This window comes from Trachurus trachurus (assembly GCF_905171665.1).
Source record: "Trachurus trachurus genome assembly, chromosome: 9".
NCBI classification, from domain to species: Eukaryota; Metazoa; Chordata; class Actinopteri; order Carangiformes; family Carangidae; genus Trachurus; species Trachurus trachurus.
The window spans coordinates 28222205-28240121 of NC_139895.1; the positions used below are offsets into that span (position 1 = coordinate 28222205).

Below are 17917 nucleotides of genomic sequence, written 5' to 3' on the forward strand. Positions count from 1 at the left end.
GTCTAGTTAATTGCATCTTGGCAGGCTGATGGAGGGTCAATTAATGTGCAACATAGTGCTGATCTACTGGATCACAAACTAACAGTATTTCTCACAACTGTGTGTTTTAAAATCTTCTACTCTTTTTATGGTTTGTATGGTTCTTAATCATGTCTTATTGATAATATGAATATTTGAATAAACAGCTGTAATGCATTAAAGATGTACATTCTGTGTTATTGTTTTAAAGAAGGGTTATCATATATAAATGCCTATTCCACATGTTTACAAAACAAAGTCTAGTTTGAATAACACAACAGTTACTGAATAATGAGATTTGAAGGAATGCACTGAAGGCAACAAGAATGGGAAGGGAGGACCAACAGTATTAGTCCAGTAATTTTAAGCCAAATTGGGGGTCAACCTTGAATAAATTGCAACAGAAGCAAACTTAACTGATTTTGTAACCTCAACATGTCCTGAGTGAGGGAAAAAAAAGCCCCGAAGAATCCCATTAGGGAAAAGTTTCGAAGAAGACCAAAATATAGCCCATTAATACGTCTATTAATTATTTTTCTCACATGAATAGGGTAAAATCTTTAACCTTTAGATATCTCCATGAAAATTATTCAGTTGATTACTTACAATAAGACAAACAAAAAATGTATTACAAGTTTTAAAGTTGCAATTTGTTCAACCTTTTTTCATAAAATGACTGGACTATATTTGGAGAAACAGTTGAATTAAAAATGAGAGCAACCCTGATTTCAAGAATGGCATCAATCAGGCGGGGGAGTGAAATTCTGATCAGTTTTAGGAATCTAGGAAAACACCAAACAGCTACCAGATAACAGCAGTTGATGTGTTAGACAAGAAAATCAGATTCATTAAACAAACTTTTTATGGCTGAAGAATTCAATACATAACATATATACAGTATATATATAATACATTGTGTAGATAACATAAAAATAATGCTGATCACAACAGACAAACAAAAAAAAACAAAATAAATGTCCAGCGAGTGACGGCTTGCCACAGGAATGATACGGAGCATTTTAAGAGACTTTTCTCTGATTGCTAGGGTCTCTAAGTTAAGGAAAAAACACCCCTGCCTGTGGACACAATTTATCTCCCAAACTCCTTCACCTGGATCTCAAAGATGAAGTGACCACCATCCGACCTGGGGATGGATGGTGGTCACTTCATCTTTGGAAAAAAAAGAAAAAATTGAGAACAAACTGATATTTGTGGTCAGAGGTCAAGGTCACAGTGACCTCAGAAAACAAGTTTTAGCCAATCACATTGTCAATAATCACAATAAATGAAGATGTGGTTAAGACTTTATTTTATTTGGTGTTGTAGGGTTATTACATAGCAGACACAGTTCAGACACTCCTCTGTCTCAGCACAGTGTTGTACATCACACCTGTTCCCACTGAAACTATTAATACTTGGTAATTCATGTGGAAGTAAAGAGTAAAATTTATTGCTATGACTATGACCACAAGTAATGGAGATGACCCGCTCATCAGCCGTTTAACCTTTGACCTTCAGGTTGAGACAGTAACTCTGTCCAGTCACATGAGAGATTTTCACATCTGAATGACAGTTGATAATTCTCATACGCTCATCCTCGTAAATGCTCAAATGCTCATGGTGGATTTCTTGGTTGGTCCTGGGCTGACTCTGTAAAGTGCCTTGAGGTAATTATGTCGTGATTTGGCTCTGTACAAATAAAAGTGAACTGTAGTGGATCTGTGATGGTTGATTTATGTTTAACTGTATGGCACAGAAGAATAAATATATATATGTGTGTATATATATATATATATACACACACACACACACATATATATACATATATATATTTAAACTAAAAATAATAATTAAAAATACTAAATGCAACTGTGTTATAGGCAGTGACAGCCGGCTGAATGGCTGAATGGACACCTGCAGAAAGAAACTCAGAGAGTCAGTCTTCAGCTCTCTGACTCAGCAGACTGACAGGCAGGTGGTTTCTGGAGCCCATCACACCAGAGACCACTGAGACCAGAGCAAACCTGAGAGAGGGCCAGTCACACCAGTTAGTGGAGCAGCAGCGTGTGCTAACCAAGTGGCAACCTGCAAGGATGAAAAGTGAAGCCATCACTGAAGTACTAAAACCTTCTGGACTGGCTCCAAAAGGTGAGCCAGTCCCCATAAACTCACATGTTACAATGCATATGCTAAGGGCACAAGCCAGCATGCAGACTTAATATAACTTAATGTCATTTTCCTTTATAATATGATTACATCTTATCTTATCTAGAAACAATAACTGAAAAATTGGTTTCCAGTAGAAATCACACTGACACACATGGATGATTTTGGGGTTCAACATATAATTATAATGGCATCTCTGTGCACCCCCCAAAAAAAACATGGGGGCTCTCAGCTCTCTCCAACAAAAAGAAGCAGCAGAGGAACACAAAGCATGTTCACTCTAATGTCCGCCGACTGAGACAATAATACAATGAGTCCACATGATGTGACCACCAGCCTCAGCCCTCAGCTGCAGTGACACTAGTTGCCCACCTCTGCCCCATATCTAACATCAGACAGTCAAACAGGGCCAATAAGTACAGGACTGTGCATTTTGAAGTCATCACAGCTTTTATACCTGGATTAACTGAATACACAATAGATACATGGTCTCATTTCAAGCTAGAGAGAGGGAGATTAATGCACTCAGTGAGGGACAATACAATGTGTAACGAAGGCAGAAGAACTGGATGGAAACGGGTTTGTCAGAATTTAGGTTTTCTTGTCTGTATACAACATCTAGGTCACGTCTGTCCGTCCTGGGTGAGGGATCCCTCCTCTGTCTCTCACCCTGAGCTTTCAACTGTTTTTTCTTGGGAGTTTTTCCTCAGTGAATGTGAGGGTCTAAGGACAGAGTATGTTGTTATCATGCTGTGTAAAGACCTTTGAGACAAACTGTTTGTAAAAATGGGCTGTACAAATAAAACCAGCTTGTCTTGCCATTTAGGTGTGGTGCCATTCAGACAACTGTCAGTAATCTATGCTGCACATGAAGATGCAATGATAAACTAATCAATGGCTTGAGGCACTGGGCGACCATCAGCTCACTGTGCATAATTCTGACTGATACAGGCCCCGTCCACCAACACAGGTGTCTTCATTCAGCTAAGACAAGAGGAATGACACTGCTGCTACCCTGTCATCCATAGACTGTCAATGAACTGGAAAGGATGGTTTTCACCTGAATGTTGTGTTATAAAGCTGAACACAAGTCGTTTCTGAGGTTGGAACATCTATATCACCTACAGCCCTTCATCTGTCTGCAGAGCTGCTCCAGGTTCAGCTGCAGATGGAAGAAATCAGCAGCTCAAGAGTTTCTCTGCTTGGTCATACAAAGATGCATTTATTGATTTACACAGACATGTGAATATCACTGGAACTACTCATCATGTCTGCTAGTGAGTGCTGCTGTCATGAACCACACACCACACTGTTGATGTTGATGATCATCACTGATGATGTAGAGATGAGTCAACTCTGGCCCACTGCACTCTGGTGTGTGTGAGATGGGATGGGAGGATAAAAGCATAAGTTGGTGATTACCAGTCTTATTTCTAGTCAAAACAAATCTAATTCGACTTAAAATATGACTCGTCACATAAAAAGTAGCTTGTTTTTAGGCACTTTTTTTTTTTTTTTTTTACTTCTTTCAAGCATACTTTCACTTGAAATAAGGAGGAAAATCTAATAGTGGAGCAAGTTTTTCTTTCTTATATTACACGCACAAAAAAACTTGCTTTCACTGGCAGATTTTTCTTCTTGTTTTAAGTAAAAATTTGTTCGAAACAAACTGAAAATGATCTAAAAACAAGTTACTTTTTAGGTTAGGAGTCTTATTATATAAGTGGAAAGAGAGTAGTTTTGACTAGAAATGTGACATTTTGACAAGAAATAAGACAAATATTCTTGGAAAGATTTTGAAAGTTTTTCCAGTGTAGGAGCTGCTGCTGTATCTATAGGCTGCTGTTGTTGGTCCACTCGGGGTTGTGGAGTAGCTACTTTGAAAAGGGAATCCGAGCTGAGCTGTCATTTTATTGCTTAACTACTATATGGTGAAAACAATCCTGCTGTCCATAGCCAGAAACATGGAAGTCGGACACAAATGCTCTACGCACTAACTTTCTAACCAGCTGGTTTACTCACTAGTTCAGTTTAGCAAGCTGGTCGGCATGGTCGCTAACAGGACTGAGGACACATTTGTACAACTGTATCGACTGACATGTGGGTTCATGCTGGAGTGACAGGGCCTGCGCGGTAAACTGTATAAACTCAGTTTAACATTTGAGAGTATTCATAGACATTATTCTGGACTGGACTGGCTCTTCACACTTGGGAGACTAGACTGGCAGAGGGGTGTGTGACGTGTTGTAGTAGAGTAGAGCATGTGGGGACAGCATTAAGGTTTTGGTGTGACTGGTTCCCTGGTTTACCTTTGACAGCAGCAGAGATTTTAGTCCAGCTGGGTGGCTGAGGGGCGGACAAAAGACAACCCAAACTTCATGGGACTAAGAAAGTAAAAGGCACTTCAAAAAACTGTAACAAATTCCAGTGTAACTACAGAGAATATATAGAGATATATACTGTTTATACAGACATCATCATATAGGAAGGAATGCAAAGACAGAGTATAAATACTTACGCACGCAGACAGACACACACTCACTCACTCACACTCTCACTCACGCACGCATGCACACACACACACGCACACATCAGTTGTGTCTAATTTACAGAGATGTGGAACAAAGTGACGTCAGATGAGTCTTCTTTCACCGTATTCTCTGAGGTCATATGTCCACACCAGGTCTGTCCATAGGCATTTAGTTGGTGTAGTACCTCTAGTCCCGTTAGAGACGAGTGTCTTCTTGGTGAGAGTGTCTCCACCCACAGGTCACACTGGTGAATCATGTTGTGTAACTTTCACAGTCTCTTGATCTCAGTCTTGGTGAACTTTGGGAGATACAGGAGTGAGCACTTTCCAACACCACCATATGTATGTTTATGTGTGTGTGTGTGTGTGTGTGTGTACACAGGTATATATACTGTATGTATGTATGGATTGATAAAAGATGGGAAGAGGTGTGTGATAAAGCACATTGAGGTTTGAGGACAGGACTCGTGGCTATAGGTTTCAGTTGCTGTGCAATAACTGAGGAGTTGCATAGGCAAGAAAATAAGTGGTTCCTGATCATTTGACCATTCCAAAGAAAGGAAAGTGAAGACAGGCGTGTTCCCATCCACATGAACGGTTCAGATCCAGCTCCTCAAAGAAAAAGAAGCAGCAGTCAGTGCAGTCAGCAGCTGACTTGTGCAGGGCATGATGGAATGGTGAGTGTATAGGTCGACTGCATGTGCAGCACGTGTACATGTCTGTCCACGAGGCTCGGTGCAGACACCTACAGCTCCGTGTCCTGGTACTGCTGGGAGGCGGTGGTGTAGTATCCTGGTACTGCCTCCTCCTCTGGCTGGTAGAAGGGACATTCCTCTGTGGAGGGCAGAGGGTTCTTCGCTTCAGGGTGGGAGCTGGAGCTGGAGCTGGAAAAACACAGATGACACAAGGTGCACTGAGTCCTATTACCTCCAGTTCTTCTATCAGCCTCAACAAGTCTGTGTTCTTTCAGTTTGACGCATTCAGAAACAGTAACAGAGACTGCATGACTGTGTCTCTAAGACTCTTGTGAGCAACACATGGGCTCTGCAACGGTATGTCCTCTCTCCCCTCCTGTTTCATTGCACACCTAGATTTTAGGCACAATTCAAATGTCCACCTACTGTAGAGGTTCTCTGATGACTGTCATCATGGGGTGTGTTAGCAGTGAGCAGGAGGGTGAGGATGGAGGTCAGGTTGGTGTCTGTGGAGTGTTTCCAGGCTGACTACATACAAAATTAGGATTTTAACCAACTGTTTTTTTTTTTACTCAGACCATCAGCTCTTGTTAACATTTCTATGTCTCCCACATTCTGTGTTATAAACTGTTTTCTTGTCTGTATACAACATCTATTGCATGTCTGTCCGTCCTGGGTGAGGGGCCCCTCCTCTGTCTCTCACCCTGAGGTTTCTCCAGTTTTTTCCTGGGAGTTTTTCCTCAGTGGATGTGAGGGTCTAAGGACAGAGGATGTTGTTATAATGCTATGTAAAGCCCTTTGAGACAAACTGTTTGTAAAAATGGGCTACACAAATAAAATTGCCTTGCCTTGCTTTGCCATCACTTCCACATCTATCACAAACATTCACCTAATTACTACAAATCTTTTGTTCATATTTATATATCTACATTTATTTGTATGACTGTATTTGGCTTTCTGAGAAAGCCTGTCCAGACATGCTTCACCTGAGTCTTCTGTTATGAGATCACAAGTGGTCAGCTCTTTGTATGTCTGTTCACGCCTGAATTTTGGTGTGATCAGATCTCACTTCTCTGCTTGATATGCAAATAAAAATGTATATGTCGTTTTAGCCAATCAACAGACAGCAATGTATTGTGGTTGGGACAAGTGAAATTTGAAAGTGATAAGAACGATGTGCAGGATTTATTTTTTGTCTAGATGAATTAGAGAGAACCTACCCGATAGGCTGAGGGCGACTGTGGTCCAGCTTGGCTGTTTTCAGAGGAACAGCGTAGATGTCTGGATGTTTCTGAGCAATTTCCAGCTGGAAACACAGGAGACTGATTAAACCCTGTGATCACTGGGATTCAAACAAACATCTTTCCTGTCTGAATACATAACAGTCCTGTGGATGTACCCACCCTGGCGTTCTGTGCCTCCTGCAACTCTAGTATCCTGTGGGCTCGGGCGAAGTGATCCATCTTTTCAAAGGCCTTGATCTTCCCCAGGAAGGACCTCATGGACGGGTCATCGGCAGGACCGTCACTGGCCACCTCCTCCTGCTGCTTGCTGGGCACCACACCTGGTGGGACCACGAGTGGGTGAACCGTCGTCTCCATGGGTGCAGCGGGGGGCTGTAATGCTCTGAGCGGCCGCAGTTTGTTGAAGGAGCTGAAGTGGTGAATTAGAGGAGGGGGCGACGGGCTGGGCAGGACGGCCGAATGGGATATAGGCGGTGGGGGGTCGTTGTTGCTGCTGGCTGGGCTGCTGCTGGACGGAGAGTCGTAACTCCGGCTGGAACTCGGTGGTGCAGGATGCTGTTGGCGGGGATGGTGCTGTGGGTTGATGGCTCCGGACACAAAGACCGGCTCGTCCCTCAGAGAGAGCTTCACCTGAGCAGGGAGGGAAACCACCAGAGTGCTGAGCTCAGACTGACAGTGACAGAGACAGGCCGTTCTACAACATGAGTTTCACTCTTCAGATCAATGTTTAAATTCTTCTGTTGCACAAAACAGTTTGTTTCTTAACTAATGACTTTCTTAAATTGGAATGTGTTGCAAGAGGGTCAGAGGTAGATTACTGTAACTGAAGAAATATCAGAGGAGTCCGGGTCTCAGCCATGGCTCTGGCTCAAAGGTTATCTTAAGTTTTAAACTGTCATCTGAATAACGGCTGAATAGCTGAAAATGTTGTGAACGTTTTCAAGTTTGAATGAAGTCTGTAGCTGAAAGTACGCTGAAGTATTTTCAGGTTTCTTTTATAATGAGGCTACTATGTTTGCCTTTATAACACGGGATGAACAGCAATGAAAATACAGTAAATGAGTCATCCTCCTGGTGTTGCGTTCATGAGCACACTCAAATACCAAGGCTATAGTTGATGTGTATGAGGTTTGAGTCACACCAACTGCACTGGGTGGTCAACTGTATCCAGTCCACTACTGGGTGACCAAATAGCCCATTAAGCGCAAAAAAAGGGTTGAGCAATGATAATGCTAATAAGGTGTTTGGATGGACTTGCCTGGCCTAAAGGCCCCTGACACACAGTGTCTTTGTCATCTGGAACATTACCAGAAATATAATTCAGACCAGACAATGTCAGACATTAACCATCTCTCCAGCTTCTTCAACACTATGGATCAGACACAGTCCAAAGCCCAGAGAGATTCCCAGTGTATGTACAGTCTCTAAACAGAGCTTGGTGTCTCACCTTGTTGTCTGGAAAAGACACAGGACTGGATCTGTTGAGGACTTCACGGCTGCTAATCTTCTTCATTCGACTCCTGATGTCTGGACTGTACCTACGCAAGATCTATGCGCACACACAAAAACACACACACACACAAACACACACACACACACAGTTAAAAATGCACTGACCTCAGTCTAATCTAAGACAGCGGTTCCCAAACTTAACAATAAACAATACAGAGTCCAAATAATGCGTTCTCAGAGCACTCTTTTTATCTTAATGATAAAGACAAAACATTCAGGACTGAACTGAAAGCAGCAGGAAGCTCCAATCTGCCAGTTCAGGGAGCATCCTGACTGAATCCTGAAGAAACCAGAGAATGTCTTCAGTGTGGGAAGATGAGTTCAGGGTGGACAGTTCACTAATCCACAGTTTGGTTCGATGGGCGATATGGAAGATATCTTTTTTTTTAATCAACAAAAATCATACTATTTTGAAAATGATTTTGGCCCACCTGCAAAACTTTCACGGCCCACCAGGGGGCCACGGCACACCGTTTGGGAATCACTGTCCTAAGCCATTTGAGCCAGTGAGGAAGGGGAGTGAAAATCCTACATAGACCTGACCAGCTAATTTCACCACCATGTTATAATCAAGCTGCCAGTAATATGTACCTTTAGTTACCTCATATATCAACATAAAGTCTCCTGTAGACAGAATTGGACATGAAGATTAGTTTTGATAGAGACAGACAAACAGAGAGAGAGAGACACACACACAGAGAGTCAGAGAGACAGAGAGCGAGATGTGTGTATTACTTTGGTATATGCACTCTTTGCAAACATGTACTTGTTGTCATTTCAACACTGGTCTATTGAAGTAGACTGCTTCTTCTTCTTCTTCTGGAGATCCAGTGAAAACTGGCTAAATACCACCCAGGCCCAATTCCTCTCCCAGTCTGATGTCACATCACTATATAAACTGATCTTACTTACAGAATGTGAGCAACAGGAGGATTGAAACAAATCTGTATGCATGAGATCACTTCAGTGACTGCATTGACAAAACTGATGAGATCATGTTTTATATTGATAGAACAGAAAGTGAGGCACAGCAGCAGATTAAAATAATCTAATGTTCATACTAATTTAATTCAGATTTGCCTGCCTGTGTGTGTAATTTAGTTTTAATGTTGCTAATATGAAGAAAAAGCATCAGATTAGATTATAAAATTGTGATATAAATTTTGTAGATGGCTCGACTGACGAACTTATTATTATAGCTGTCATGCTCACACCAATTGTCCATCCATCTGACAAAATGCAGTGCTGTCGTAAAAACCACCTGGTCCTGAAACTGCAGTCTCTGTGTGTGTGCGTGTGTGCAGGAAGATGCTATACCTCCGTGATGACACTGGAGAAACACCATGTACTAATCTCCTTTTGTCAGTCTCCTTAAAATCAATTGGATTAGCCTGAGTCAGCCAACGATACATGGTGGTCTACTGTGGTCGTCTTCTCTGTTAATCTACAATCCACTATGTGAAGCAGGGATCCACCAGCATCCCTTTGAGCCTGTCTTTAAAGATGGGGGATTGGTGGTAAATGCTCTTGAGAAGTGAAAGAACATAATTCTCACAGTTTGAAATGTTTGTAAAAAATAATGGACCATACAAATACTTGCCTTGCCTTGCTGAACCACCTGGCTCAAATAAGAAAGAATGGGCCCAGTAGCACATATAAATGACATCATCCACCCAAACATAAACTCATGTAAACTACAGGGGTCTAGTGCTTGTTCAACCTCTGGCCCTTAGAAAACAGAGAGGAGCTGCTCCAGGATCTTCAATTTTATGCAATGTTATGGCCTCCAGTCAGTACCGGTAGTCATTTATCTTCGGCTACCAGGACAATACATGATGTTTTACACAGAACCAGGGCCCTCCCTGTTTGTAGATGTAGCTTAGTGGCCAAAAGCACCTACAGTATGATCCTGCATCCTTGAATCCTAAGACTTTTTCACTTTCCAGGTAAGCCAGGATTAGCCTTCTCAGAAACTACTGGGGATTTTTTGTCCTAGCTCCTTATTGCACTGAGATCAGTCAGTGAGTGATAAAGTTAGAAGTTTCCTCTCTTCAATCAGTCAGTAACACACAATTCCCACTGACCGTTCCTAACAACGTAAAGCAATAGGTTCTATTAACCTTCCTTATGTGTCTTGCCACTGTTGCTGCTGCTGCTGCTGCTGGCAAACATGGGACACAAGCAACCACTTCTTCAAAAACAAAAGTCTTCTCGCAAAAAACTTGAAGGAAACAGAAAAAAACTTCTTCCACCCATAGAATGTGCACATCCATTGTTTTTCCTTGCAACTGTTCTAATAAAAGTGCCCACAGTTCAACACAAGCACACATGTTTTCCCTCAGCACACACACATTCTGTTCATGTAGTTAATGAAAGTTCAGTGTTTTGTTTTTTATGTTTTAACTTAAAATCAACAAGACTGTACTACGCTGGGACTGAACAGTTGATTGTCACATGGGACAGAAACAAGTGATCCAACATGGGTCTGTTGTTGCTCTCAGTTCTTTTAAAATAAGTTGCTCTGTTAATTTTATATTGATCTGTTAATCCTGTTCAACATCTTTTTACACAGAGGGAATTTCAAAGCTGATTTTTTTTTTTAAGTTTTCTAATTTCTAATGGTTTTCTAATGGTTCAATTTCTGTTGTCTAATATGTTCTAAAGCACAAAAACTTTTGTGGTTTTAATAATAAAGTCTCTTTCTTTATATCATAATAATAAACCTGTATTAGTTAATATTTCATTACATTTATCTGGCACACATGGTTTCTACTTTAAGACTTCATCTAATCTTGTTAGCCTGTTTCCAGTCCAGCACCAGTTGTTAAACCAGTGTTAATTGCTCTCTCACTCTTTATGTGTGTGTGTGTGTGGTGTGTGTGTATGTGTATGTGTGTGTGTGTGTGTGTGTGTGTGTGTGTGTGTGTGTGTGTGTGTGTGTGTGTGTGTGTGTGTGTGTGTGTGTGTGTGAGACCTCCTCAGCTGTGACAGGTTCAGATGAACGACTGATGGCGGAGATGTGAACTGTCTCCACATCTGGCTCGTTGTCAGTGTAAGCCCCGCCCTCGTCGGCCGTGTCGTCCAGGTCCGAGGTCAGCCGGCTGTCCATGCTGAGGTAGTCTGCAGACATGGCGGACAGAAAGGACAGACGCTCCACGTCTTGGCAGTCCAGATCAGTCTCTACTCCCTCCAGCTAGAAGAGACACATGATGGATCTTGGGTGTACAGGAAGGAAGGATGGACAGACGGATAGCAACGAGAGAAAAGAAGAAGAGACAAAGCCAAGCTGTAGAGAACTAGTAGCAAGAAGTAGAAGAACACTGAGTATTGTGCACACACAGGCAGCAGGAAGACAGAGGGGCAGTCAGCCCACAACAATAGTTATGAAGTCCAGTTTATAAGGAACACCATAAAGCTGGCTCAGTCTGATCCACCAGTCCTGACCTCCACCAAGACTCTAATGCAGGGCCGGCCCAAGCCTCCATGGGGCCCTAAGCAAAATCTTTATTTTGGTGCCCTCTATTACTGCCAATAATACTATTTCATTTTTTACTCTGTCATTACGAATCATCATATCCTGGCAGGTTTACCCATCTATGGTTTTTATTCTGAAATGGCACCAAATTCAGCTAAAAGTGCAGCCTGGGGTTGATTTACATTTAATCTTCAAACTGGTACTGGGATACAAAATAAACCAATAGACAATGCATTTACTGTAAACACATCATCTGCTTTTTAACATTTTTGGTTTTAAATACAGTATACTGCAACAGAAAAGTGCAACAACAATTTGAAATGCAACAATAATTTAAGTTTTTTGTAATTACGCAGTGTTTCTCTAAGGATCTACAAAGGATCTACAAAAGTTACGCACTACAATTTAAAAAGGTTACTTGCCTTTTGGGGGCCCCCCCAATAGTCACGGGGACCCAAGCAGGTGCTTAGTTCACTTATGCCTTGGGCATAAGTGAACTCTAATGTTCAACCGGTCTCAGGTGGTGTTAGTGCAATTACAGCCACTGATCAAACAGGGATCAAACATTATGACAATCTGTATCCAGCTGAATCAGGACTGATCCAGCCTCAGGACAGCTGGACCAGACTGACCCAGTGTCAGCTGAGTGGACATTATGAACTGGACTCATACATGTGCTCATACATAGACATTCCTGGAGTGAAGCTGTGAAGTCAACATACTTAACATGTAATCACAGAAGCTGAATGTATATATATATAAAAAAAATGAAAATAAAACAGGAACCCAGGTTCAAGCCCTCAGGTTCCCTGGTCTTTTAGTCTGGGTAGTTGGATCATGTTATATCAGAAGTAACATCCTTGACCCATTCTAATGACATGCATGAAGCCTAATCTGAGAAGAGTGAAACCACACCAGCGTCACACAGTTGAAATGTACAGTTGAATCTACAGCGACATATTAAGTTGTGAAAGGCAACACAATGTAAATATCAATCCACAGACATCTATCCTTACAAATGTCCTTCAGAATCACAGTTCCTCAGTTCACTAATAATAATTAGTGTGTGTATGAGTGTGTGTGAGTGTGTGTGTATGAATGTTACCTTGCCATCAGAGACCCACACAGCTTGCATCTGCTGCTCTCTGACTGAGTCTTTGATGCTGCCGTACCAGGCATCATTGGATGAATTCAGGTTGATGGTGGCTGGATGAGAAATTCATCCAAACTCAGCAAAGAAACTTCAATGAAGTAAATGACCAGCTTGTGCGTTATGTTGCACCTGACTGTGTGTGTGTGACTGTACCAGTGAATAAGTGGCAGCAGGTCTTCCTCAGTTTGACAGCCTGCTCGTACAACTTGCGTGCACTGCGGTTGGAGCTGGGAATGATCCTCTGTCTCATGGCCTTGATGCCGTGCTTGCTGTCCGGGTTGAGGAAGATGACGATGGGATACCACTGGGTGTAGTTCAGGGTGTCCACCGCCTTGGGAGTCACATCAAGCAGGGCGTGTTTATCCTGTGTGGAGCAGGAACACAGGGCGATGGTTAGGGGTGGGAGAAAAAATCGATTCACATAAGTATCGCAATATTTTTTTTGGCAAATTTTAAATCGAGTTCTTTTTTCAAAATTCGATTTTTTTTATTTTTTTATTGTGCAATGTGCATTTTTTTTTACACACAGAGAGTCCAGGTTTTGAAAAGGGTTTAAGTTCACTTTATAATGGAGTATGTTCATTTATAGGCTCCTACAGTATTTGTGTGCAGATAAATGTTAAAATGTAGCAGTTTGCCTCAGTCTATATCTCATTTTGTCAGAAAGGTTTCAGAAGCCTGTTTTTTGTATACTGTATGTATACTTTTATTTTTACCTCTTTTATGCAGTCCAGGCTTTTGAAAAGAGAGTAAACATACATATTGCTGCTGAATAAATCTTAAAAACTGATGTGATGTGTATTTTTTGGGGAAATATGGTTCCTGGAATAGTCTGTAGACAATCATAATCATTCAACTGTTTCACTGGTGTTAAAAATGCAGACTAAAAATTGAGAAAATCGGCAATATCGTAGAATTGAAATTTAAATCGAATAGGCATCCAAAAGATCGTAGAAGGATCGAATCGGGAGAAAAGCATATCGTCCCAGCCCTAGTGATGGTGTGGATCATATGATAGAGGATTCATTTTATCCAGATTATTTCAGATCAGGGAAGGAGACACCATCAGCGTGTGTGTGTACCTGCTCTATGATTTGTCGAATGGTGTTCAGACGGACCACACCTGAGGACTTCTCAGAACCAGCATCTTTAGGTTCGGTTTCTGACAGAGACAAACAATGAGAAGTCATTCACACACCGCACAAGGCAAAGACACATAGACAACAAACACAGGAAGAGAACAAGAGACTCACTGGCAACAACGAACAGGTCGGGCATCTCAGTGGCCAGTCTCTCATTGGCAGCGTCAGCGATTGGCCCAAACAGAACCACAGGACGCCGAAAACCAGCTGCAATGATACAAAGTTAGTTACAATGCTGCTGCTCACAGATCACAGTTTGTAACTGAACCATATTCCCGTGAATAGCTTAAAGGGATAGTTCAACATTTTGGCAAATTGGCCCATTGCCATAAGTATAGTCTTATGAGGAGGTTCATTACCTTTAATTGTCGGTGTAAACTATTTTTAGAACGGCGGAGCAGAGCCGTGAGCTGCTCAGAGCTACGCTACGGAGGCTCATGGGATTTCTTGGTTTCCCTCATCAAACTCATCAAATACACAATCCAACAACTCCAAAACGCTCTGGTGGACAAGTTATGACCTGCACATTCACAACGCTATGAGATGATAACACAACGTTACCAGACAGAGTTGTTTTAGAGGTAAATTCATGCAAAAGAGCTGATGCGCATTCCCGTCAGGGACAGTTTTTCAGCAAGCAGTCTCTGCATTTACCTCGAAAACAACTCCATCTCGTAACGTTCCATTATTATCTCATAGCGTGGTGAATGTGCAGGTCACAACTTGTCCACCAGAGCGTTTTGGAGTTGTTGGATTGTGTATTTGATGAGTTTGATGAGAGAAACCAGGAAATCCCATTAGCCTCCGTAGCGTAGCTCTGAGCAGCTCACGGCTCTGCTCCGCCGTTCTAAAAATAGCTTGCACCGACAATTAAAGGTAACGAACCTACTCCTACAACTGTAGGGATTATGGCAATGGGCCAATTTGCCAAAATGTTGAATTATCCCTTTAAATAGCATAATAATATTAGTCAGGCTTATGCAGTATATCATTGAGGTGGCCAAAGACATACAACAATGGTTTCAAATGTCATGAATCCAAAGAATAATTGATCATTTATAATCTTACAACAGAAAAACCTTTCGCCATGAATCACTCACAACAACAACTACATAACTCTCCTCTACATCTCCTATATGTGGTGCCCTGAACTCCGAGACCCCTGAGGAGGGTCTGTGGAACCTGATACTGAGACACCACCATGGATCACCCACCCTCTCTGAGCACCACTCGCTCATATGCTGGGAAGCGGGTGGCCAGAGTCTGACTGATGGTGTTGTCCCTGCCCTTCCTCAGGTCTTTCCTCTTCACTGAGCGTTGACCTCGCAGCCTCCAGAAGTCGGCCCGATCGCCCACCACAGCTTTGTGAGAACTCTGCACGCTGGACATCTGCTCCGCTCTGATAGGGAGACAGACACCTGTCACTCACTCACTCATTATCACATGTTCATTTGTATGCCCAGCTGAGGACGAGAATGGACTGTACTCTTCAGACATTAGACTGTGGCCACCAGGCTGTAGAACCCACTCAGCTGTTTGACACAGACCTGAACTGAAGACTTTCCTGTTAAATAGAGTCTGAAATAAGCCTGAGCCGTAGTGAGAATGATGGTGACAGTCATTTTAACATATGTCAAACAGCAGCAGTTCAGTGATGCAGAATAAAAGTACAGAAACACTGTCTATGAGTCTGTCCCTGTACCTAGGAGACCTGTGATTGGTCCTGGTCAAACCTGCCTTAAATATGTCCATTTGCTAATCTTTGCATTGTTCGGACAACTGTGAACCGTCTTTTTTTTTTTTTTTTTTAGATTTTCTTGTTTAATTTTAATCCACTCTGTGACACCCCCTCTGTTCTGTTGCTCACCCTGAGGTTTCTCTGATTTTTCCCTGTTAAAAGGGTTTGCTATGGAGTTTTTCCTCAGTGGATGTGAGAGTCTAAGGACAGAGGATGTTGTTATGATGACATGTAAAAGCCCTTTGAGACAAACTGTTTGTAAAAACGGGCTGTACAAATAAAATTGCCTTGCCTTGTTCTAGAAGGTGTGCAGACATTTTACCGTACACACTTTTTCCTGGTGTGAACATATGGTGTGGGCGGCCAAACCACAGCATAGAAGTGGGACATGTCTCCCACTGGAGACTGATTCTGTTTCTGTAATAACAGCTGCCACAGTGTAATGTTACTGCTGAGCTGTGCATCTGTCTTCCTTCTAATTTTAAACATTCAACTTTTGTATTTTACAGTCTTTAATGGAAACAAACACACACACACACTGAACTGAACTCTACACACTGACCTCATATTCTATTTGGTCTCTTGGTATTTGAGGTTACGTAGAAGTGTCTAACACACTGGACACACGGTCCACAAGAGACATTATGTCCCTCTAAGGTTGCTGCATGTGTGAGTCACAGTCATGTAGTGTAGTGGTGACCATATATCACTTCAGGCTGTAGTGTAATTCTCTGGTCAGCAGCTGGACTCAGACACATTGCTACACAGCATCACTGCTGTGTAAATGTGAGAGAAACTAAATGTCCAAAGAGAGCAGCTGTCCTCTGTCCTGGTCCATGACTATTCACTGAGTTAGCTCAGCTGAATGGGAATGTGTGGACTTGTTGTCAGTCCCAGGGTTGATACTTTTTTACCACTGTTTTCTGACCCCATCTCAAATTCATGTGTGGACCTTTATCACAGAGGCTGGACATTCAAAAACTGTCCCTGGTCTCCATAAATTGGGGACTGATGATGATGAGGGTGTGGTTAATCTATCATCAGGGGATGGAGAGTTCTGTCTTTGTGCTTTGAATGAACTTAGGTGTGCAACATGTTTTCTGTCTCCAGTCTCTGGTCCTACCTGCTCTTGTTTGGGATGATGCCCTTCTCCAGCAGCTGTTTGCTCTTGCCAACACGGATTGCCAGCCAGTTGCCCAGCTTGCCATCATACAGGGTGTCCACCACCTTGAAGATATCTCCCCGGCTGAAGGCCAAGCACTGGGGAGTCTCCTTCTCATACTCAAAGTGTGTCCGAATGAAGAAGGAGTCTCCCCGCCCTGACACCAAGATGTCGTTGTAAACTGGAGACAAAGTAAATAATTGGAAGACATGTAAAAAGACCATGTCAATCAATGACAAAGACAATCAAAACAAATTCACATCTTTGCCAGTCTGTAAGATGCAAATACTCTGTACAAGCTTCTGTTAGGCTTCTGTTGTCAAATGTTCACACGGTAACCTAAGGGCAGAGGATGTTGTTATGATGCCATATAAAGCCCTTTGAGACAAACTGTTTGTAAAAACAGGCTATACAAATAAAATTGCCTTGCCTTACCTCGCCTAACTTCAAAAGACCAAAAGTTTGAAAGTAGTGTATATGTTATTTGCGTTAGCCAGAGGGTTGTGTTAGTCTAAATGCATACGGACTGTGCTGATGGTAGTGTTAGTCACAGTTTGTTTGGCTAATTATCACGCACAGTTTGTATTGCGCTCTGACTGATGCTCTAGAGTAGATCTGTGTGGGCGCGTGTGTTATGGTTGGCTGAAAATCAGCCTCATTTGGCCTGAAAACCTCTGGGGGGGAGGGGGGAGGGGGGCTGGTATCTTTATCATTACATGGAAACATAAGTGTGAGTGGGACAGTTGGCAGAGAATCATTGGATGAACACCTTCTGTCCTTTCTCTCCTTCGTTACTGACTCAGAACATTTTGGCCCAGACGAAGGCTTGCTGTGAACAAATCCTATAAATGACTCAAACAACCAGTGTCCTTCTCTCAGTGGTATTTGACTTCCTGCTCTACAGTAGCACTGCTCGGTCCCCGCTGAAGATGGAAATCTTTTAAAAGCCTAAGCTCATCACAGCTGCTCACTGGAGTTTTTGTCACACAAACAGCAGGTAAGCAGGCCGGGACTATGTTCAGTGGTGGATTAATGCAGAGGAAGTGGTGCTCCAGTTTGTACTGTACTTGTGGTATCATTAA

General features: G+C 42.3%; 1 protein-coding gene across 1 annotated transcript in view; it reads right to left on the minus strand.

Annotated features, from left to right (window-relative positions):
* Window positions 1-1320: 1320 nt before the first annotated feature.
* Window positions 1321-17917, minus strand: part of LOC310991560 (tight junction protein 2-like) — a 61768-nt gene continuing 45171 nt past the window's right edge. The window contains exons 13-23 of the mRNA XM_083979310.1: window positions 16797-17016; window positions 15150-15334; window positions 14047-14142; window positions 13876-13955; window positions 12947-13157; window positions 12746-12846; window positions 11140-11358; window positions 8101-8202; window positions 6813-7283; window positions 6630-6715; window positions 1321-5598 (exon numbers count right to left, since the gene is read on the minus strand). Coding sequence (XP_083835436.1) covers window positions 5460-5598; window positions 6630-6715; window positions 6813-7283; window positions 8101-8202; window positions 11140-11358; window positions 12746-12846; window positions 12947-13157; window positions 13876-13955; window positions 14047-14142; window positions 15150-15334; window positions 16797-17016 — 1910 coding nt within the window. The 3' untranslated portion in view covers window positions 1321-5459. The remainder of the gene's footprint in view (window positions 5599-6629; window positions 6716-6812; window positions 7284-8100; window positions 8203-11139; window positions 11359-12745; window positions 12847-12946; window positions 13158-13875; window positions 13956-14046; window positions 14143-15149; window positions 15335-16796; window positions 17017-17917) is intronic.